The sequence below is a fragment of the Furipterus horrens genome, unplaced genomic scaffold, assembly GCF_987537825.1.
Source record: "Furipterus horrens unplaced genomic scaffold, mFurHor1.1.pri manual_scaffold_8, whole genome shotgun sequence".
In the NCBI taxonomy this organism is placed as follows: Eukaryota; Metazoa; Chordata; class Mammalia; order Chiroptera; family Furipteridae; genus Furipterus; species Furipterus horrens.
In genome coordinates this window covers 74,246,619-74,269,708 of record NW_028327178.1, presented here as the reverse complement: position 1 = coordinate 74,269,708, position 23,090 = coordinate 74,246,619, and the positions used below count along the sequence as shown (strand labels likewise).

At 39.6% G+C, this 23,090-nt stretch overlaps 1 protein-coding gene across 5 annotated transcripts in view; it reads right to left on the bottom strand.

Moving 5' to 3' along the window:
• KIF16B (kinesin family member 16B) overlaps positions 1-23,090 on the bottom strand; it is a 313,474-nt gene that overhangs the window by 80,054 nt on the left and 210,330 nt on the right. For 2 of the 5 annotated variants that reach the window (XM_090286026.1, XM_090286027.1), the window contains 4 exons: positions 21,330-21,482; positions 19,430-19,526; positions 17,972-18,022; positions 2,192-2,314 (listed from right to left, as the gene is read on the bottom strand). In XM_090286026.1, the coding sequence (XP_090142152.1) occupies positions 2,192-2,314; positions 17,972-18,022; positions 19,430-19,526; positions 21,330-21,482 (424 nt within the window). Of the gene's footprint in view, positions 1-2,191; positions 2,315-14,303; positions 16,666-17,971; positions 18,023-19,429; positions 19,527-21,329; positions 21,483-23,090 lie in introns of those variants that run through there. The other 3 variants (XM_090286025.1, XM_090286028.1, XM_090286029.1) reach the window with 3 other exon arrangements.

Genomic DNA, 23,090 nt, shown 5'->3' with positions numbered 1-23,090 from the left:
ATGATAGCACCGGGGATACACACAAAAAGGAAGCACAATGATATGCTTTCAGAACTTCACTTTGGTAAATTTAAAGAAAGAAAAACTCTCTGAATTTGCACTTTATATACTTTGAAGTGAAAGCCTAAATTTTGAAAGGTCTCATGTAATTATGTTGTATTTGGTTTCTCTAACTTGCCTTTACAGTAGCACCTTCTCAATTTTGACCAGATTTACATATGGCCTGGACTATTATTTGCTTGCAATTTTTATTTAAATCAACTTAGTTTCTCTTATTTTTCATTTTTAGATATAATTACACACAACATTGTATTATTTTCAGGTATACAACGTAATGATTAAATATCTGTATATATTGCAAAATGATCATCGCATAAGTCTAGTTAACATCTGTCACCACATAGTTACAATTTTTTTTCACTCTCTTAGCAACTTTCAAATATGGAATACAGTATTATTAACTATAGTCACCATGCTATACATTACAGTCCCCAGGACTTATTTATTTTATAACTGGACCTTTTTGACTCCACCTATTTCTCCTCTCCTCACCCCCAGCCCCCCGATTCCCTTTGGTAGCCACTGATCTGTTCTCTGTATCTATGAGCTTGGGTTTTTGTTTGTTTTTTAGATTCCACATACAAATGAGATCATCCTCAGTTTAAAAAAATTAAGTATCTTTGTTATCCATGTCTTAAGTTTTATGCATGAAATTCATTTAATAGTTATATTTTATTAACACATTTATCTATTAAAATAAAATAAATCTATGCAGCAATTAAAATCATTGCATGTCCTCCAGTGCCGAGAGTTCTGTTTTGGAGGATTTTAATTCTGAGCTGGTAAAAGCCAGTCTTTACCCTCTACTTAAAAACAAGGGTATAATACAAACACACTTAGAAGTTATTTTTATGTATGTATAGACCATTACATGTATGTACAAAAGAAACTCTATGCACACACACTACATACTACACACATATACACACAGAGACAATTTCAAATGGCTGAAAAAGGAACTGACCAGCAATGAGACATTAAGTCAGGGGCCGTGGGAAGCACTGGGTCAAGGACACAGTACAACATTAGTTACCTGCACTGTTTCTCCAAGAAGACTGAAAGAACATTCATGTCTAAGGCAAGGAATAGCCAAGGGTCCAGGGGTTGCAAAGGCGCAATGCAGCAGGGAAGTGGGGAGGGCTGGCTTCAGGTTCCCTCCCTCAGCCTCCTACAATAGCTGCTCCACAACGGGCTCAGCTAAGAAGAAATCTAGAAATCACAGGTCTTATCCAACTTCCTCATTTTATCTATGAGGAAACTGAGGCTCAGAGAGAATAAAACACTTAGTCACTCGGCAAAGGGCAGCAGAATCAGAGCCTAAAGAAGTCAGCATCGAGATTCCCAGTCTAGTGTTTATGTGACCAAGACCACTTCTGAGAACACCTTTCTGCAGCCATATACTGGTGACTTTGGTGAAAGTCATTACATCAATATTTAATGAAGTGCTATGAGTCAATGGAAATAAATTAGGAATTAGATGAAGTCATTATTTTGGAAAGTATGATGTAAGAAAACAGGCACATCTCTTCCTGAAAAGTTGTATAAATGGAATAATGCCTAACGCAGATTAGGAAAGTTTCCTAAATAATAATAGAAACAACAATAAAATCAGTAGTAGTAATAATAGTAATAGCTATAATTGTTTATTACATACCAGGCACTAGATTCAGTACTTTATATGGCTGATATCCCTGTGATATAAATATTATTTCCATTTTTATAGAGAGGAAAATTTAGCCCAAGCCCATGGGTAGTGTGACCAACTGCCCTAGTTTGCCTGGCACTACCGGGTTTCCAGAACATGCAACTGGCAATGCTGAGTGCAGGAAAATCCTGGGCCACCTGGGATGGCTGGTCACCATGCCTGTAGGGCTGATGAGCGACAGCAACTTCTGTGTCTGCCTGACTCATCAATCACCACTACCTTTGTGGGATAACTCCTTTCCACGCGCTACACAGTTGAGACTTTCACATACTGGTATAAAGAAGGGTATGACCAACATCTTACAAAATAAAATATGCACATATAGCTTCCTTTCCTTTCACACACACAGAAAAGGAAAAGACAAAGAAAAGCACTGCATAGCCCCAAACCTCCATTCCTCAAGAAGAGTAAAGAAGGGACACTTACCTTGACCTCAAACTCAAAATGCTCGTCCTTTCCTTGCCCGCAGAGAACATAGCGTGGAATGCTAATTTTAATTGGGTCCTTCAGGTCATCTGGATTTGCTCCCAAAGAACGAGAAACCATCCGCTATCAAAGGCACATCAGATGGGGAGAACAAAGAGAACCAAGATCACTCAATAGCAAATACCCTGCTTGGGCAGGCAGGAGAAAATGTGTTTCAAGTAGAGAAAAGAGCATCAAACCAGTAGTTTATTTTGAAAAATGATGATTGTCTTTGAAAGAAAAATGCTAAGTTTCTCTCATAACAAAAGACCTGTTCTTTAGGTATACCATTCCCAGGAGTTAAGACAAAAGTACTTCAAAATGTTGTTTGGCTTTGAAGTTCCTTCCAATTTATAAGAACAAGTGAAGAAAGGTACAGATTACATATCCTGATTTTTAAAAAAATCAGTCAAAACCAGACTTCTTTCTGAAAAGTCTTGATCATCTGACTTCTTTTTTCTTCACAGACTAACAGATTGCTGTACCTAATGCTCCAAAAGCTGGAAATTTTATTCAAATTTACTTCATTTTTAACTTCTTGGCATTTTTATAAGCCAGTGTAGCATAGAAAGCCCTTTAAACCACAATTAAAACAAATCCCAAGTATTTCTTTAGGCTCCATTTGATTAATAATCTACTTGGCTCTGACAAATATTTCTGGTCTGGATGGTGGGAAGCCAGAGGGGTTTCAGGAGGAGGCATTATAGAAAAAAAACTTCAAAATGAACATTTTTGAGTATGAATGGGAGGAAATCTCTGAACAATTTTTATCATTTGCACTAACCTGGGGCTTTAGAAAACGTAAGAAATCGTTTTTTAAGTGGTAGCAGTAATAATTGTAATCATAATTACCATTGCATTTATTGAATATTTACTATATACCAAGAACTTTAGTTAATAGTTTATATGTACTATTGCATTTAATCCTCACAAAACCCTATGAGGTATTAACCTTAGGTAACCCTGTGTATCAGATGAGAGCCGAAGGCTGTGATTTTAAGTAATTTGATGGAGGTAAGTGGTAGAGCCAGCATTTGAATTTAGGCAAAGCTAGAGCTCGACTGTATGCCATACTGGTATAGTAAAAATTTTAAATAATTTCATCCATCTCAGATAAATTGAGCTTATGAGCACTTCCATGTATGCAGAATTTAAGGTGAAAACTCCACAATTATTCAGCGTAACCCACTACAACTTAAAAAAAAAAGAGAGAAGAAGTGAACAATACCCTCCCTTTCTCTCAGAAAGGAAGGATTCCTGCATCCTTGAATCCTCAACCAGGTGTAACATGGCAGGTCCAACCTAAGTGTGTGTGTGTGTGTGTGTGTGTGTGTGTGTGTGTGTGTGTGTGTGAGAGAGAGAGGATAGGAGGGAGGGAGGAAAAGAGAGAAAGAAAGAGCAAGCTCTCATTTCTGGATGACACAGGGGTGTACAGTTTGTCTCAAATTACTGTTTTTATCTAGTTGACAGTGTAAAGATTTTGGTATAAAATGATATTACTTAAGTCTTTTAGAGCATCTTAATTTTTCCCAGTGTGGCTGGCCATCCAAAATAAAAACTATTAATTTTATCACAACGGTGCACCTATTTAGCTGTCCCTGGTGTCAAAAACTATAGTGAAAATTCTTAAGTGAGTTTCTCATCACGTGCATTGCCAAAACCTTTCAATTCACTGATAGTATATTTCAAAATTACATTAAGTGGAGACATTTTCTGAAACATAAAATGTATTTTTCTGTTTAAAAGTGAAAAGGCAGAGAAATAATTTAGTGGTTTTATTCATTTTCAAAGAACACGTTTAATGTTAAGAAATGTTTTGAACTACAAATACCATGGTTTACCCATGAAGTTCTTGCTCTCCTGTTCAAGCTCTGAAATCTTGTATGTCATGTGTAATAATTGTATTTTTCAAGTAGGAACATAACCTCTTTTTGAGATATGACACAATCACTTGGGAACTCAACTTGTTGCATGTGTGCATAAGTGTGTGGGCTGGATGTTGGATTGGGGTAGGGAGCACACTGTAATTTGGAACAACTTCAGCAGAAGGGAATGCTGCTAAAGGGATTTTAAGCAACAACCAGCAAGCGATACTACCAGCTGAGAATTAAAGAACCACTTGCTCTAATTTAGGAGTAACCTGGATCCTCCCCACTGACTAGACCAAAGGCCAACACTGCAGCTGATTTGATGATAGGGTCTTTTCCTAGGAGGCGATAATAAGAAAAAGGAAGAAGGACAAAGGCAATTAAATAAATATATTTCCTTCAATCAACTATGAACAGTGTATTATAATGTGTTTTGTGGATTCTCATAAAAGGTATGGATGACGCTATCAACAAAGGTAACACACTTGGTATTGAAACTCTGCTTCCCTGAAGCAGTCACAGAAAATGGACATGGGATTCCATGTAGTGTTGAGTCCCACTCTGTGGGACTTCTGGGTAGAGGCAGACTCTGACAATTAAATGGGTCATTATAGCAGGAATAGAAAGTTGTGATGGGGCACTGAGAAAAACTATAAATATGTACACTGCTATTAAATATTATGAATTTTACTCAAGAAGAACTGCAGTCAAAATGGACCAGGTATACTGTCAACTAAGGAATGAAGAATTACCTTTATCTTTCTAAATGCCTTTTCTCATAGGCACTTTAGGATATACAATCAACATTGGTATCTTTTATGGAGCACCAACTACATGCCACGTGGAGAACCATATCTTGGGAGTACAAAGTAACTTTTACTAAATATCTGGAATTTCTAAGACCTTCAGTTTTTTCTTCAATTACATTAAGTTTTGAACAAAAATTTGGTTTTTCCACTATTGACGGATTACATTCTAAAGTTAGTGAATGCTACCATAACTTCCTTTTTTTATAAGTCAACTTTCAAAGTGGGATAAGACTGTAACTGATGGTCTGATTACTATACAGGCCTTTTAAGACTAGAAAGTTTTCTATTTCTAAGAATGTATAATTGTGAAACCAAACATTAATGAAAAGAAAGTTGTTTGAAGCCCAGGCTCATAGATCCGTAACAGAAAAAAATCTTGTGTGGTTGTGGCCGAGTGGTTAAGGCAATGGGCTAGGAAAAAAATCTCTGCCTTCAATAACTGTGTATATGAATTAAGTAGGAACCAGTTATCTGGGAGGAACTGGATGTTATAATATTTATGCAGTTTGCGTAAACCTAGGACAACCCTTTACATACCACATATAGCTCAAGAAATGGTTCTTGTTTGCTTGTTTATTTTTAGAGAGAGGGGAAAGGAGAAAGAGAGGGAAAGAAACATCACTGTGTGGTTGTCTCTCACTCGCGCCCCCAACTGGGGACCTGATATGCAACCTAGTCATGTGCCCTGACTGGGAATCGAACCAGCGACACTTGGTTTGTAGGCCGACTCTCAATCCACTAAGCCACAGCAGCCAGGGCTAAGAAATGGTTCTTAATGGGCTAAAAGAGACACTACCTCAGTCAGGATCAGACAGTGAAGTATAACAAAACCCTTTGCTGAAACAAAGCATATTTCTCTTCATAATCTTACATGCTGGAGACTAGAAATACTGTTAAGAGTCCTTTGCTATCATCAGTGGCCACCGTTTGCTTCAGTCTCACTGATTTCAAAGTAACTAAACATTACACATAGTGAAATGACAAACTGCAGAAATAACAAACTGAAAAATAAAGCTAGAAATCTGAAGGCATTAAAGCAAAAGTATAAATAAAAGAAATATCAAACAAGTATGTATTTATATCTAATCACTGCTGCAATGTAAGTTTCAGAAATTACCTTTTGAAGTCAATTGCATGAGAAATGGAGATGTCTCAGGATATAGTGTGAAGGGCTCCTGACCTTTTCCTAAACCATGTTTATGTTGGGCAGGAAAGAAAAGAGATAACTGTCTCCTAAATTTATGTTTATTTGAAAGTAGCGATATCTTGAATATCTTGAGTTTTATACTAGACAAGTAAAGTATGCTGTATCATATTTTATCCTATTATTTATGAGCGTTTTTAAACTTCTATGTAATCATTTATTTTGGAATCAGTCACAGTTTTTCTACATGTAGCAAAGATGGGTCTTAGATTTAAAGGCAAGCTGGTGACACATCATAGAGGGAGCAAAGGAATATGAAAGGCTGTGTGATCAGAGGTGCATCTTACAGCAGATCTGGCAAAGGGAACCATGTAGGATGCTTCTGGGAATTTTAAATGAACTGTGGAGTGGTTCTATTTAGAATGAAAGGTCAAAGGAAAGCACACAATTAGTAACTTGCATTATATTTCTATACATAAAAATTATAATCATTTAAGATACTAAGAAATATCTTTCAGAAACTTTTAATGAAATAATGTTCTGTGTCCAGAAATGGGCTATTTTTTAGTTCTTGGGGAAACACTATAGCTTGGTCCTCAGACAAAAGCAGCACGCAGAACACAGGCTACATTTTAAACATCCAGATTAGAATCTTCTCTTCCTACATAGGCTGTCTCCTTCAAAAGGGGAAGATTAAGAAAATTAATAAGAAGTGGCTTTAATATCCACTTGTATTACTGTCAGCGCTACAGAGGGCATGGAACAGACTAATTCTCCAGGGAATCATCAGCATTTCTCCCTAAACACTGTAATTATGTACCAGAAGGCTGAACTCAGTATATGCTCTGACTATGTCAAGGTCAGACCTAAGAACTGTTGTGTGGTATCCTAGAGCCAAATATCCAAGCTTTGCCTCTAAAATACAGATTTTTATCAGATTTAACAAAGTTATTAATTCTCCTTTCTCTTTTCCCAGCATAGCACATATTTCTAATCCTTCCTGTTTCCAACCACACAGACCACAGTTACAGTTATAATTAGAGCTACTATGTATCAAGTACCTACTATGTCCCAGCAGCTTGAAAACTGGCCGTGGGGCAGATATGGTAAGGATCTGTTCAATTCTCAAATATAAACCACGTTATAAAAAAACAGGAAATAATGGTAATTTGTGTGAACAGGTACAAATTACAAATATCGTAAAGGGCCAAGACATTTATATTTATCTTTAGAAGGTGAAGCCTGCCTATGCCACAGAGGAACCTTGTGCTAATACCAAGCTATTTTGAAAGCTTAGTACATACAATTGAATTGGATTTTGCTAAGACACTTGGCCACACATGCTACAGGTACTCCCTGACCATCCCTTTCAAGATGAGGACTTAGCAGCAGCCTGGCATGAAGAAATAATGCTAATCTTACCTTGTTTTAAAGTGAGTTTAGAATACCCATATCAGGTAACAAATAAGTGTTTTTAAATAAGGAGTATTCCATATATATATATATATATATTTAGGATAAATACTCAGAAGATGATACCATGTTGAACAGAGATGCTTGTGCAATATCTTATTTATCCTAGTGGCTTTTGGGTAAATCCAAAAGGTCTGGCTAACATTTCTAATCCGTGATTCTTAACACACTGCGTATCGGGGTATTTAAATGCCTTTTAGAAATGATGAGAATTCTCGCCACCCATACGCAATGTGTTAACAGAACAGATTAGTTCATCCATATAGATGAGCTGATCAACATTGTTTCAGGATTTGGAAATAGAGGATATCTGATGAATAGTGGATATTAATTTGAAACTATTAAAAATGTTGCCATCTATCTCTAGACCACCAAAAACTATTCCCTTTCTTTAATGGTCGTTTTCAGATAACTCGCCATTAAATGAATAACTTAAAATAGATTAAATAATGGGTGCAGAATGGCTGAGAATATGGCTACAATTGCTGCGTGGCTCTCGTTACCAGACACAGTTATAGACAGTATAGAAGCCCTAGGAGGGTTTTTGTTTTTTTTCTCCAATGCCTGCATTTTATTTCAGTAGAAAGCCCTGCCTAGCCCTGATCCCATCTCCAGGGCAACTGAAAGGTAGAGAAGCTCTGGGTGCCGGTGCAGGAGGCATAGGGCACACCCTGAGATCGAATCTGCAGGGTGTGGAAGGTGAGAGGTAGGTTGGGGCCTGAAGAGCCTGGGTTCAGGGACTCGGTGTGAGGCTTCATCACAGTCATGGGGACTGCAGAGGACAGCACCTGGGGCCAGCCATCACGGCGTCTCACCGTGCCCTTGCGCATGAGGTGCAGGATGCAGGAGAGGACATCGGTACTGTTGCAGGCAGACCCCCTACCAAGGCTGCAGGGCAAACCCTTGGGAGGACACGGGCACCTCTGCCACGCCTGCAGCACCAGACGGACAAGCTGGCCAACGTGCAGCCCCTCGCCCCCATGGCCCTTGAGGGTTTGGACAATGAGGCAGTTCAGAAGGCTGCGTCCCTTCTCCAGGTCCCGGCCATCTTCCTTCTCAGCTTTCAGGTACGTCTGAGGTGGGATGAGCCACACATTGCCCCTCCTGGGCCTGGGCTCCTTGCTCTCATCTCGAATCTTGAGCACACCTCCTGGGACATCCTTTTGCTCGGGAAGGTCCAGTGGGCCTCTGGAAGAGGTAAGAAGCCCAATTGCCTGATTCGGCATGCCTGGAGAGAGCCCCAAGAGCGCCAGCAGACTTTCCATGGAGACTTCCTTCAGGTTACTGAGATACAACAGCAGCCACATCTGCACGGTGGACACATGCAGGGTATGGTCCCCAAATCGCAGCTCAGCCCAACCTAGCCATGTCCACTTCAGGCACCTCTGCAGGCTCTGCTCTGCGGCAGGGTAGCTCTGACTCTTGTTGTAGAAGTTGGAGTATCGGTTCAAAGTGCCCCTCAGGTAGGAGGGCAGGCAGGTTCTGGGGTTCAGTGTGTGGCAGATGGAGGCAATGGACCAGCAGTGTGGAGACAAGACTAGCACAGACACTTCTGGCATGAACCCTTCATAGCAGAGGTCCTTGTTCTCCTCTTCTGTCACACCTGCGGCCACTGCTGCCCCAGCTTCCTCAGCCTCCTCTTCACACTCTCTCTCATGCTCCTTGCCCCTGGCCTCATGGCCCACCTGTATTTCCTCCTATGTGTCCTGCAGCTTCAGGAGCTCCCGATGAAGCCACTGGAACTGGTAGACATGGAACTGGCACTGCAGCTCCTCAGAGGTGCTCAGGCTCTGCTGCATCTGCTGGGGGACGTGGTTGGGGAAGCAGGGACCGATCTGCTCCAGCACGGTCCCCTCCAGCCAGCTTGAGCCCAGGCTCAGGAGACGGTCCACCATGTAGTGCTGGTAGTAATGCTCAAAGGTGGTGGCGATCTCCAGGCCAGAGAAGATCAGGACAGTTTCCAGGCATCGCTGCAACTGCACCAACATCTCCACGCCCCTGGCCCCACCGATCCGGCTGCCCTGGATCCGCTGGTCAATGTGCCGGGCAAACTGCTCACTCACATGGGCGGCTTTGAGAAAAGGGAGCTTCAGCAAGGCCCCAGCACAGCCACTCGGCAGTGCCAGCAAGAAGGCTGCCCGTGGCCCGGACAGCTCAGAGCTGTTCTTGTTCTACAATATCTATCCTTCATTCACCATGAAAAGTATCACTCATTTTCACTCACTGATTTTTGCTGAGACCTAGTTTTGGTTCAAACTGTGCTGAAGTCAGAGGTCCAGAGAAATGAAAGTGGGGAGTAGGGATTCTCTTCATCAGGTCTCTCTGTACAACATAATGTTGTGTAAAAAACAACAATGACCATACAGGATTATTTGCATTATATTCATGCCATGACTGTATCCAGACTTTTCTTCCATAGGAGTAAAAAATGCAGAGAGCATGGGGAAAAAAAGACTGAGGTCCATACAAGGAAATATGGAATTGCAAAGAATCTTGTAAGGCAATTCTTGAAGAAAAGCAAAAGCAAAAACACATAGAAACAATAATCTTTAATGTCTAGAAATTCCAAGAAAAAAAATTTACAAGTCAGAAAAGAATCAACAATTCTTCCAAATATTTGTTCCTAGTACAGGCATTTTTACTTTAAAAAATCAATTAAAAATTTACCAATGACAAGAATAACCATCATTAGAAGGTGACTTTGGCATTATGGAAAGATTATATATATAATGGAGTAGGATCTGGGTCTGAGATCCAAATCTCAGTCAAGCGATCCTTTCTGAGTTAAATTCCCAAGTATGAAATGAAGATCAAGGGTAACAATTCCTCCATCCCAGGAGGATCACTGTGGGCTCCCAAGGAACAATATATGAGAAAGAACTGTGCACTGTAAACCACAATATAAAGGGTGCTTGAGATTATTATTGCTATAATCCACTGCATGTTCAACAGCAAAATATTTTAACCATATTTTAAAAATGGTAGAAAGAATGATTTACAAGGAATCTCTTTCCTTCCCATCAACTGGATTATTCAGCTCCATTCCTTATAAAGGCTTTGCAAAATCATCATATAATGATGCATCATTAACAAAAGATTGGATGGTGGTGGTTTGGAAACTGTTGCATAAGAAATAGCAGACGGACTGAGGGTGGAACAGACCTGTTCTGTCCTGCTATAGATGAGTGCTATGGACAGACTCTGAAGATGGAGATCACAATGAGGAAGATTATGGAAAGAATGGTCTAATGACGACAGCAGTTCCCAATGAATAACCTACTTCAGAGGTAGAGCGTGATCAGCTAAACCATGGCCAAGTCAAGCAAAGACTGAGTTGAAAAGCAAGTTGAACTAGGTAACTTTAAATGTCCTATAACATATGTTCTTCCTATGACTGACTTTCTGTTAGGGAAAAGTCCTAAAGACTTATCTGAATTTTATCTTCAATAGCCTTGGGATCCCTGACATAATACATCTGTGGCAGATTGCATTATTGGTCCCAATTCTTCTCTCCCTTGTGGTAGTAGCATATAGCCTTACTCATGTCATGGCTTCATGGTAGATGGAGTATATACCTTCTCTTTGACTCTGGACTCAGTCATGTGACTTGTTAGCCAATGTGGCATTAGCAAACATGAATGGTTGCCCTTTTTTGCTTCTGTCTTCATCATCATAGCCACTGACCCTTCAGCATACATCCCAAAATGAGACATATGGAGCAGATCAACCCTAGCTAGCCTCAGATGACCTGTAGCTTACAGCTGAGCTGCCTCAACCTATATGTAAACCATCAGTGAAAAATAAAATGTTTTTTCTGTATGTCACTGACATTTTGGGGGTTATTTGTTATTTGGCAATAGCTAACTGATGTAACATGTGTTACAAAATATATTTTAAGGAATGATTCAGAATTGTCCAAGTTTCATACTGGAGTCTATGTAAGTAAATTAAAATGGCCTCATTAGAAACTGGTCTACCAGTGAGACTGCTTGACCATCAAAGAAGCATTAACAGAAGTGTTCTAATCTACTTATAATTCAAAACATTAAATCATCTAGGAAAAGAAATATAAATAAAAATTATCATAATTACTAATGCTGGAAGGCATACGTATTCTCTCCAAAGGATACACAAACATTTTTTAAAGTAATGAGAACAGGGAGACAAATTGTTTTGAAATGTTTTTCAACAAAGCCTAAATAAATTCATCCTACTCACCACAAGTCTACAAAACAGGCAGCTGTGAGCAAAATGGATTTTAATCAAATTCAGATGAAATCACAGTTTTTAAAGTATTCAAAGAGGTTTTATGCAAAATGCATTAACAAGCCCCACAATGTAAATGTTCATCCCTACATTACAATGCAAAATGCCACATAAAGTATGTATGAGCCTTTTTTTCCCCTGATGAAGGAGCTCATTAAAGTGGAGATGTCACATTAAGCTAGATGGTGAGATTCATACCTGTTCCGCTATACCTGTTCCACTAGAGTAGCGCCATGGGCTCAGAACTCCTGAAAAGTGAGCTGGGAGAGCTAGAGGGAGGCTGCCGGGAGTGAAGCCACAGTGGATAATGGCACAGACACGACTCCACTGGTTTCTATAGGCATTACGACGATTTTAATACTTACTTTGTGGACAGTAAATCAAATTCTCATATCAAAAATCATATTTGATCTCAAGGTAAAAAGTCTGTTTAGGTCAGAGAAGTGGCATGTAAATTGAATGCCAGAGGCTACTTCTTTTATGTAGTGACTCCCAGTGTAATCTTCATTGTGGCCTACTTGGATCGTAAATCAGACTGAGAAGTTATAATGAATCTTATGATTTTTATTCAGTGCTTATATTTGCTGTATGCTCCATGTATGAACAATATTAAAGACCATAATTTATCACACAATAGAATTAAGCTTTTTTAACCTATGAGGACAAGAAAGTCTGTTTAATATTCATCATTCTTTATTAAAATTTTGTACTACTTATGTATTGTTTCCTTTCCAACCATAGTGTCCGTATGCAGGCATCTTAAATTCCACTCTCCCTGCTCTTCATGATCATGAAGAGAAAATAATGGGACAATTTTTAAAAAGATACCTGAAAAAAGTGAAACATATGAAAGTGAATTAGGAGAAATATTTTTAAGATATTAAAAGACTAGCATGGTTTATTCTTAATTATTTTTTTCATTGTGGAAGATCTACCAGCCAAGAATGTGACAAACTAATTTAAATGATGTGCTCATCACAGACTCAAAAAGTCTTCTTGTATAAGGCAATAGGGTGTGTACATATCTCTGTGTGTGTGTGGGGGGGTGTCGAAATAATAAAAACAAGTTCCACCTAAAAACATTTGAATCTTATTGCCTCAAAAAGCGTCCACTTGGCCACCACAAACAAGGCTGTAGCCACCAGTATGTGGATCCTCGTGTACTCTCCAGTTTATTGCCTTTTCCTGTTCACTTCCTCAGAACCTGGGTCGAGGAAAATTAATTAGGAAAACGTAGCTTGTTGTTAGCTCTGACAGAAAAAGAGAGAAGATCTGCATTTCTTGACCAAAGGGAGTTGCTAAGTTTCTGGATGGGTTAAGCTTTGACACTGTGCCTATCATCAATTAGGAATAGAAATGAAGAGGGCGTGGGCTACAACATTCACATTGCCTGTTATCCAAAGATCTGACCAGAAAAGAAAATAACCCCTCCACGCTAGGGATAATATGAATGGCTTAACAGAATAGTTGACTTGCTCAACTACATATGTCATTCCACCAGTGGCCAGTGTCGTCAGCTTGGCATGATCCTAACTGGAAGGGGAAGCAGAGTGGATAGAGCAATGAAGACGTCCACCTCTTTTCTTCTAAGACTCAGGAATACAGTAAAACACATAAACTCAAGGGACAGGAGCACACTGGCAGAGCAACCTAGGGTCAGATGACATAAAAAGTAGACACAAAACACGTACCTGAATCCTTACTGAAACATGAACAGATGCGGATAAAAAGGGTCAGAGGAGAGGAAATGCCGAAGAGGCTAGTTTTAAGCCTCTAACAGAAGAGCTGGGAAACTGACTACTGAATGGTACTTCTGAGGAGAGAAAAGCTACCTGAGGCTGACATAGGCATGGATTCATCTCAGAAGGAAGGCCAGCACACTGGCGGGCTCAGGCCAGCACAACACTTGGTGAGAGGTTACGAGCGATGGATTGGGTGAAAGGCAAAATGGAGGACAGCCAGGGGAAAATGCTGAATGCCTTCTGTGGTGACCCTATATCTGATATCATAAAGAAGCTGTTAGAAAAAAAGACATGGAGATGAAGATCCCTTCTGAAACAGAAATACAAGAGCTCAAAGAAAGAACTAGAATGTGGGGGCACATTGCATAGGGGGGAGGTAGTGAAAAATAAATCAACAGGTAAGAAGCTGAAACCACAAAGTTGGAGAGGAATAGTCACAAAGTCTGAAAGAAGAAAGGAAAAGGCAATTAACTGACAAGCCACCACAGGGCATTCAGTATCTTCATTCTATCATTATTTTAAAGGGAGGGCATCTGAAATCCCTGGGCCCTTTGAGAAGCTGGATGTATCAGTAATGTGCTCTGTTATCAAGCTGCCCTAGTCACAGCTAAAACAGAGGATGTCAATGAAGGTCACTGCCAGAATAGGCACTTTTTTAGGCAGCACAAATGAGTCTGCCAGAATCCAGCAGGCAAAAACAGACTCCAACCCATACTATAAGTCAACATGAAGCTGAACACAATCAGAAATGCTTTAATCACTTCACGAATAATGAGGCAGACCCAAAATTACAAGGTTAAAGTTCAAGAAAATAAAGGAAGGTGGTGATAAGTACAGTTCATAAGTACTCTGCTATAATCTACTTTTATTTTATTGTAGATATTAGTATATTTGCATCTTTCATTTTAGAGGTCTGCATTTTTCCAGTTTCAAATCAATTCGTTACATGGAGCTATTCATAGTCCTTGACAGCTTTCATCATGTTCATTTTATTATAGATCTCAAAAAATATGCAGTGTTTTCATAAGTCTCCCCCCTAGAGCCTTGTCAAATGTGAGATTAGCCACAGAGCCTCATCCTGAGAGTTGAGGGTCAGCTTCCAGACCTCCGGGGCCACATTCTGATTGTCCTGAAGACACAACGTGCTGGTGAACCTCTGGACATTCTGGGTTTCTTGAAAGGGCTTAGACAGACTATCTCTTGAAACTGATGGAACTTTAAGTTTTTGAAAGAAGACAAGTTGAACTGTTGGTAATGTTTTATTCTCTTGAACAACGATGTACCTGAATTCACTTAAAGCACGAAATTTGATGACATCAAATTGTGTTCGGGGAGGAGGTGTGTTTAGAGACCACATGTGTGGATAGAAAACTCGATCTTCCCTCACAAGGGCGATGTGGGTGTTCAGAAGGACCAGTGACTGACAGGGGTCTTGGCTAAAATCATCTTCAACTCTGATGGTTGTGTAGAGCAATAACTGAACCTCTGCCAGAGATGGGATGTTGACTTCCATATTTCCATGAAGAAAGTAAATCATGTCAACCATGGTATTCTGGAATTTGGATGACAACCGAACTCCATTTGACAAAACTAAATCAGGGATTTCTGCTTCCCAATCAAGAGAGAGCTGCACCAGATCTTGATGGAGCAAAGGATGACTACTGCAGGCAGCAGCATCAGATTCGGGCATCAGGACACACAGGAGGTCGCGGCACATTTGTTGACAGAGGTTTTTGTTATAACTAAATACAGTGAGCAGGAGACTCTCTGCAGAGCTCAGGAATTGAATGCTCTGCCCACCAAAGCCGATTTTAATCTCCTGTAGTTCAGAGAGAGGCAGAGCATGAAAAACGCCCATGGAGCCTGGGGGATTATCTGACAGAACCAAAGCACACAATGTTGAAGGAAGCAGGAGCAAACACACTGGCTGGGGGTCAGGTTCTGTGCGGTTAGCAACAGCAAGCCAGTAAATGCCTCTGACTTCATGCATGTCACCCAGAAGGTCAGGTAGGAGACAAGCCATATTCTCCAGAAAGTCTTTTAAAGGGCACTCTTGAAATTTCAGCATTTGGTCTGGGAATTGCACAAGGGTCTGCTTAAATGCAGAGATCCTTCCAGCAGCTCCACATTCCAGGCGGACAACTGAGCTCAGCCAGGAACCTGGTACCTCTGAAGCTGTAGGGCCTTGTACTCTGTAAGGCACCTCTGCTCTCTTACTGGCACCTGCCTCCTTGCTGCTGCTGCTGCCAATCTGATCTTCTGCAGGAAAAGAATGAGATTCTGATGATACCCAGTGTAACTTCAAGGGCATGTCCAGGGGTAAGTGTTTCACAAATGGCAGTCTTCTGATAAATGTTTTTACTTGGGAGGTGACCCCAATGGAGTCCCATACGCTCCCCATGTGCCTTGCTTGGGTAGTCACCTTTGTGCCAGCCTGTAGCAGGTGGCTGCTAATATCTTTATAAAGGTTTGAGAACCTGTGGTAAAAATATCCCAGTCCACTCTTTTCTTCTGTCCTGATATTTATCAGCGACTCTGGAGAACTAAGTTTTTTCGAAGGTAACTCTTTCTCAGTGTGCTGTTCACTACAGAACTTTGAGGCTGGTGAATTCTGAAATATGCTGAAAAATGCACTCCCCTTAGTAGAAACACTTTCAGAGAGAACATAGCAGAGTAACTTGCTTTGCCTGGTCTGTTTGCTTCCATTGTTTATAGACACTTCCTGGCATGTGTGTTGCAGCAAAGTCCAGCTGGACTCAATTCCCAAGCTGCGTTCATCTTTGTAAGTCATTGGCTCACTGAAATTTTCTGACTGAATCTGAAAATGTTTTGCATTGCTGGTGCTGTTTTCATTAAGAAGAGGGATTTTAGATAGATTGAGATGTTGTGATTGAAAACCACCGTTGTCCTCAGGACAACTGTATCTGTAATCACTGTTCTGCAGCACCCCAGGAGCTGAGGGCTGATCCCTTTGCTGGCAGGTTCTCTCTCCTGATGCTGGAGAGAAAGTCGTAGGGCCTGAAATGCTCCTAGTCATGGGATCACTCTGGTGGTTGTCCTGATCCACCTCCCTCCTCTCCTCTCTGGACGTGTCAGTGACATCTCTGGGCAGCAGCACGGCAAGACATCCTTTCTGTTCAAGATGTCAAAAACAGTTGAAATGGCGATATGGGAGCAGCTTTGTGATTCTCTTGCAAACCAAGATTTTGGCAGTCATTGGTTTCATTGTGTGGAATGATTGAGAGGTTAAATCAAAAGCCTAAGCCATTTATATTGATTGATACATGATTTGAAAATATATGATCGGATTCACAGATAGAACATCAATTTTCATATTATATATTTTATAAATTGCCAAGTATTTTTATAGAAATATGTTCTATAGAATTGATCCACAGTATCCATTTCTTGGTCTAAAATTTCATTCAATCTAAAATAATTCTTAAGACCTTTGGGTCAGTTTTCAAACAGTTAAATTTAATTATAAAAATGAATCCATAACCATATGTCCAAAATGTAATCAGGGCATACTGAATGAAAATCAGACAGCAAAACCAAAAGAAACTGACAAGTATCCCAACCTGAATCATACTTATCTCGTCTATTGGTTTATGATGTTTCTTTATTTTATCTGGTTAGATTGCTATTACCATATCTACAAACCAGCACTATGAAAGGCTAGTCACTATGGATACAAAGAAATGAATGGCAACATCCTGTTCTTCACAATGTTATTGGCTAAAGAGATGGATGTTCAGAGGAAGATATTATTACTGGATGATTGGAAGAAGGACATGGCAGCGCCAAAGTCAGGTAAGCCTACCATGGAGAACCCACTCTTTCATCTCTCACTCTTTGTTCAGTAATTTAGAAACTCCACTTGTAAGATTTAGATCACCTTAGTATTTTTTAAATTTAGTAATGAATGGGAAGGACAAGACCCTCAGTGGAGAAAAATAAAAGTAAACCCTTACAAATCGTATGCCCAAATAAACCTTGGTTTGACAATTCACCAGAGAAATAAGCTAATCGACCAAGAATTATTCCCTTTGTACTACTGCCAATTCAGTCTATAAAATAAGCAGGGTTTTTAAAATACGGAGAAGTACTCAGTTTCATTTCCAAACCCCATATCTGATTCTGATTGTATAATTCTGTCTTTTAAATGCAAACCAAGGGAAAGGATACTGTTACCAATGAAAAACTGGGCAAAGTGCCTCCACCACTGCTACATGCCATTCAGATAAAGTCAAAGCACTTTTCAACCTGCAGGATTCCATTTAATTTTGAGTCCATATAATAGCTCGCCTTCTTTATTAGCCATTAATCTCACTGGGACTTCAAAATTCTAATTATGCAACTAAACATTAAGAAAATTTAATCACATAAGCATGCCATAATTTAAGGCAACCCTATCAATATAAAAAATCATTACCTACCTCATATTTTAGCTTACGTTGAATGGTACCATTGTGAAGTTTCTCATTATTCTGAAAAGAAAATAAAAAGCCCTCTATGTTAAATTATAGCGTGCTCACGGAGGAGGAAATAGCTGATTTGATTAGAAATATTTATGGAAACAAAATTCTAAAGAAACATACTTGTCATTCAATAATGACAACCTTCCTATAGAATTTATTATTCCACAGTAAACATGACTCTATCAGTCCATCTGCCTGTAAGATAACTGAACCATTTATTCTGAATTTTTTAATTATAAGAATAATATTAAAAGCAAGATGTCCTTAAGACAATCCTTAAATTTGCAGGATAGAAATAAAATGCTTTTATTTTGATAAAAATCAGCTTGTCACAAATATGTATCTTCTCAAAGGCAAAATTATACTTCTACTCAGGATTAATTTATCAAGCAAATTAAATACTTATGAAAATTGGTTCTATTTTTTATTTTTATATATTTTATAAATTACACTTTATATTCAATATTATTTTGTACTAGCTTCAGGTGAAATTGGTTATAGTTATGGAGAAAACAAAAAATGTTACACGTAGAATTTTTTTTTTTTTCAGTTGGGGTTTTATGTTATTTTTATTTTTTAAAAAACTTTTATTGGCCCTGGTAAGTGTGGCTCAGTGGATTGAGTGCTGGCCTGCAAACCAAAGGATCACTGGTTTGATTCCCAGTCTGGGCACATGCCTGGGTTGAGTGAGGGCCAGGTCACCAGTTGGGAGCACGAGAGAGCCAAACACACATTGATGTTTCTCTCCCTCTTTTCCCCTCTCTCTAAAAATAAATAAAATCTTTAACAAACAAAATAAAATCTTTATTGTATTTTTTTCCATCACCATGTAATCCCCTTATACCTCCTCACCCCCCATATTCACCACACTGTTGTCCATGTCCATGAATCCTTTTTTCTTTTCGCTCTATCTCTCTATCCCCTAATACCTCCTCCACTAGCTGTCATCTGTTCTCCATCTGAGTCTGTCCCCATTTTCCTTGTTAGTTCAGTTTGTTCATTAGATTCCACATATGAGTGACATCATATGATATTTCTCTTTCACTGACTGGCTTATTTCACTTAGCATAAGGTTCTCCAGGTCCATCCATACTGTTGCAAAGGGTAAAACTTTTTTCTTTTTTATGACCAGGTAGTATTACATCAAAAAAATCAATAAAACACTTTAGGAAACTTTATATTCACTTAAGAATTGCCCCCAGAACTTCAAAACTTTAAAATAAATAAAGTTACTTTTGAACTAACACTATTTGGGAACTGTTAGGCTCCACCCAAGCAATATTTAATTTTTCTAGAACATTTGCATCTCAGTTTTCTCATTGAGAAACAGTAACAAAGGATCCCATCACCACCACCAATAACTTATTGAAAGGTCAGCTTTAAAATGAATGTGTTACTTTGGTTCCTTCAGCTCACCTTCATCATAGCTGCAGCTGTATTGCTGTTGTTGCTAGTCACACGGTGCAAAACCTGAAGACGCCTTTGGACTTCTTCTTCAATGTAAGCACTGACCCTGCACAGTGGAGATGGGGGTACTTAAACACTTCTAACCACACAGGGCGTTGGAAACAGCTTTTTTACTATGCCCTTCGTAACAAGAAACTCTCATTTTAAAGACCAAACAGAACAACAACTCTGGACCTTAAACATTTGTCTCCTCTCTAGTGCCATTTGTTCCCTTTCTGTTGTTTTCTCCAAGTGAGAGAGAACTGGCTGCGTAACAGAACCTGGGGAATAGAAGGGAGACTAAGTGATCCCCTGCTACCAGGTAGGGGAGAATCACAGACCCTGGTTTCTGAAGGCTCCCCAGCCTCCAACCATGAGTCCCTGACTCTGAGACCCAACATTTCATTCAATGAGCCCTGGTTTCCTCACACATAAAACAGTGATAGTTATTGCTCACATCACAAAGTCATTTAAGAGGATTAAAAGTTTTTAAAAAAGAAGCAAACGTAATCTCCATGGATCTTCACTATCCCAAGGAAACAATATCTTGCCATTGTGCCTACTCTGTCTCTTCTCTCCAACTGGGTTACCTACGTCACAGGGCCAAGACAGTGTAAACCAGAGACAGCTGACTTTTGAGGCAGTTGTCAACTGAATATTTCATACCTCATGGAATGTAGGTGAAATTATATGAAGTACAACCACCCACCCAGAGAATCCAAGCAGACTACGGAATTTTATTTCCATCTAAAACCTTTCAAGTGGTCACACTGCTCAGATGGAAATCTTACCCAGTTCTAGACTCTCCTTCCTCTAGACACTGCCTAGTTGTAATAGTTAAAATGAACTGTTTTTCATGATTTTTTCTCAGCACACTAAAAAAAAAAAAAAAAAAAAAAATCCTGATCCCACCTTTTTAAGCACATGTATAGTCCTATAAATATTCTTTGTAGGACTGACCACAGCAAAATGATTTTCTGAACTGCTGGGTAAACAGATTAATATTTTATATACGATAGCCCAGAAGAATGGAGTGAGAGTAATAAAATGCAGTATTTACCTTTTAGTATTGAAAATAAAGTCCTGTGCAACTGAACCTGAGCCAAGGCCATGTACAAATGGACTTTTACTTAATTTTTAAACTAGCCCCATGGATTATGCAGGCCTATCTGTAAAGGGCTACAGAGGCTCATACTATTCTGAGTACATTTTGATATCTAAATATGTATCTCCTAATATTCAGGGCTCAGGACTGTCTAATTTGAAATATACCCATGACATGATGCGGTCAAAAAAGTAATCAAGTTTCTTACAGGCAAAAAATGACTGAGTTAATTTATCAGTGCTCTGAGCCACAGAGCAATTGACAATGCCACCCAAGTTGAACGTCATTTTACTATAGTATCATCAGATACATAGTTATTTTATTCATGATCATTCTGAATATACTGGTACAGTTTTTGTAACAGACTTCATCTATTTGTAATCAATGACTTCTGTAAATTAACTGTCAGTATAAGGTCCTTCTTCTTGATACAAGTCAGTTAACTCTATTTCTTTGTCCCTCTCAACTCAACTGTGCGTCACTCTTTCTGGATGAGCTGGTTTCCCAGGATCTTTTAATTCTACCTTCTTGCACAAACTACTTGCACCAGCATTCTTTAGATTTAGCTGGCCCATTCTCAGGTCCTTGGTTCCCTTTAAATGAAACTCAACCCACCATTGGCCAGGCAGGGTTGATGGAGACAAAAGCACATCTCTTAAGTCATGAATTACTTGTCAACTCTGAAAGACCGCTCCCTATGCAAATTGGCCAAAATGAGGTACAGTGGCTCACTGAACCACATGGCATCAGTTTAATGTCTAGTACCTGGCATCCATTAGAGGAACCAGGTGAGATTTTTCAGCATTAGACGACAAGCTGGAAGGAGCAGCCTTTCCCTCCAAGGTACCAAAATGCCCCTTTTGAACACCATCGACCTCATAGATCGTCTGCTTCAACTGCTGGATTTCATGTTCCAACCTACAGAGATGGAAGTTACATAAATTCACTCATTAATGGTATTTCCTGAGCATCATCATTTATTGGGACATTGTTCTAGAAACCATGGGCAATCCAGACAAAAACTGTGCAAAGATCTTTACTTTCTAAAAGAAAAGGTGCTGCATACCTAAAAGACAAGGTATAAGGTGGTAATGGGCCACAAAAGGGGTTCAGATCAAGTGCTGTAGGCATTCAGAAACTGGAGAGTTTTACATTCAAAGGCAAAGATATTCCCACTGTGCTCCAAGCAGGATTCTGAGCCTCCTACCCTGGCTTCAATAAAACAATTGTTTACTGTCTATCAAGATCCCATGTACTATTTCTGTCTCACAAAAGAGATCTAAGCATTAAAGAGTTTTTTTTTTTTTTTTAACCATCAATGTAGGAGAACCTCATGGACAAGGTAGTTCTAAGTTGAATCTTCAGAGGTCAGTAGGAATTCGGACCTTTGCGGATGACAGTGGAGGGTTCTTCAGATACAGAAAGCAACATGAACACAGAAGCTAAGCCACAAAAACCAGGAATCCACTTTGGCTAAGCCAGAGAGTATAGAAAAAGCAAAAAGATGAGAGATGTAGGAAAGCAGGCTGAGTATCTTAAGAATCTCATATAAAAAATAAACTGTGGAACCAAACATTTATTTCCTATGAATAATACATCTCATATGAGGTCATGTGTCTGTAAGGCTGTTCTTCCATTGACCCAGCCATACTTGAATCCAGGGCCATCAGGCTACAGAATTCAGTTTGCCAGTGAACTTGGTCCCCAGGAACACAAGACACAGCTAGGGGCTGCAGACCATTTGGTGTGTGAACTAGGGCAAGTTAATGAAATCTGGGTCTCAATGTCTTTAGGTAACTAATGAAATAGTCGAGTAGTCTCTCTAAATTCATCCAGCTCCAAAACTCAGGGATTCGAGCTTCAGATACTAGCACACCATAATACGGCCGGCTCTCTGATGTCACCAGCAGCAATCTGACTGCTCTATCCCAAACATGAAAGCCACTTTCTTAACTGTTGAAAGGAGACTGTGGGGTCACCAAGGTTAGCACTCATGGGTTCCATGGGAGGCAATGCCCTGCTTAACTCAGCTCTTCACCTGTCTACTGAGTAGCAAGTACTTACTAAGCATCAACTTGCAGAACATACAATATTTTCAAAGAACAGAAAAAGAGCATTAAAGAGTGATGTCAGAGGCCAGGTGTTGAGGCCAATAACTAGGGAATCATATTAACAGTCTCAGAGATCATAAGGAAAATGAACTGAATATAAGTAGGTAACTGCCAATATCTATAATTGAGATGTCACTCAGGGGAGCTGTTCAAAGACATCCTTCAGGGCTAGGACCATGGGAAAGACTCCACAGAGCAAGGGGTTCGAGTGGGCCCTGAAGGCTGAGCAGGATTTATAGAAAAGGTTGCAACACATGAAGAACTATCCTATGTCAGCAGATAAGAAGACAAAAGGCTAAGAGTTGGGAGGTAAGTAAATCTAGATTCAAGTTGTAGCTCTGCCACTTTCTGCTTGACATTTGTGCCCAATGGTTATATAACAATTAAATTTTAAAAAGACAGGAAATGTATTAAA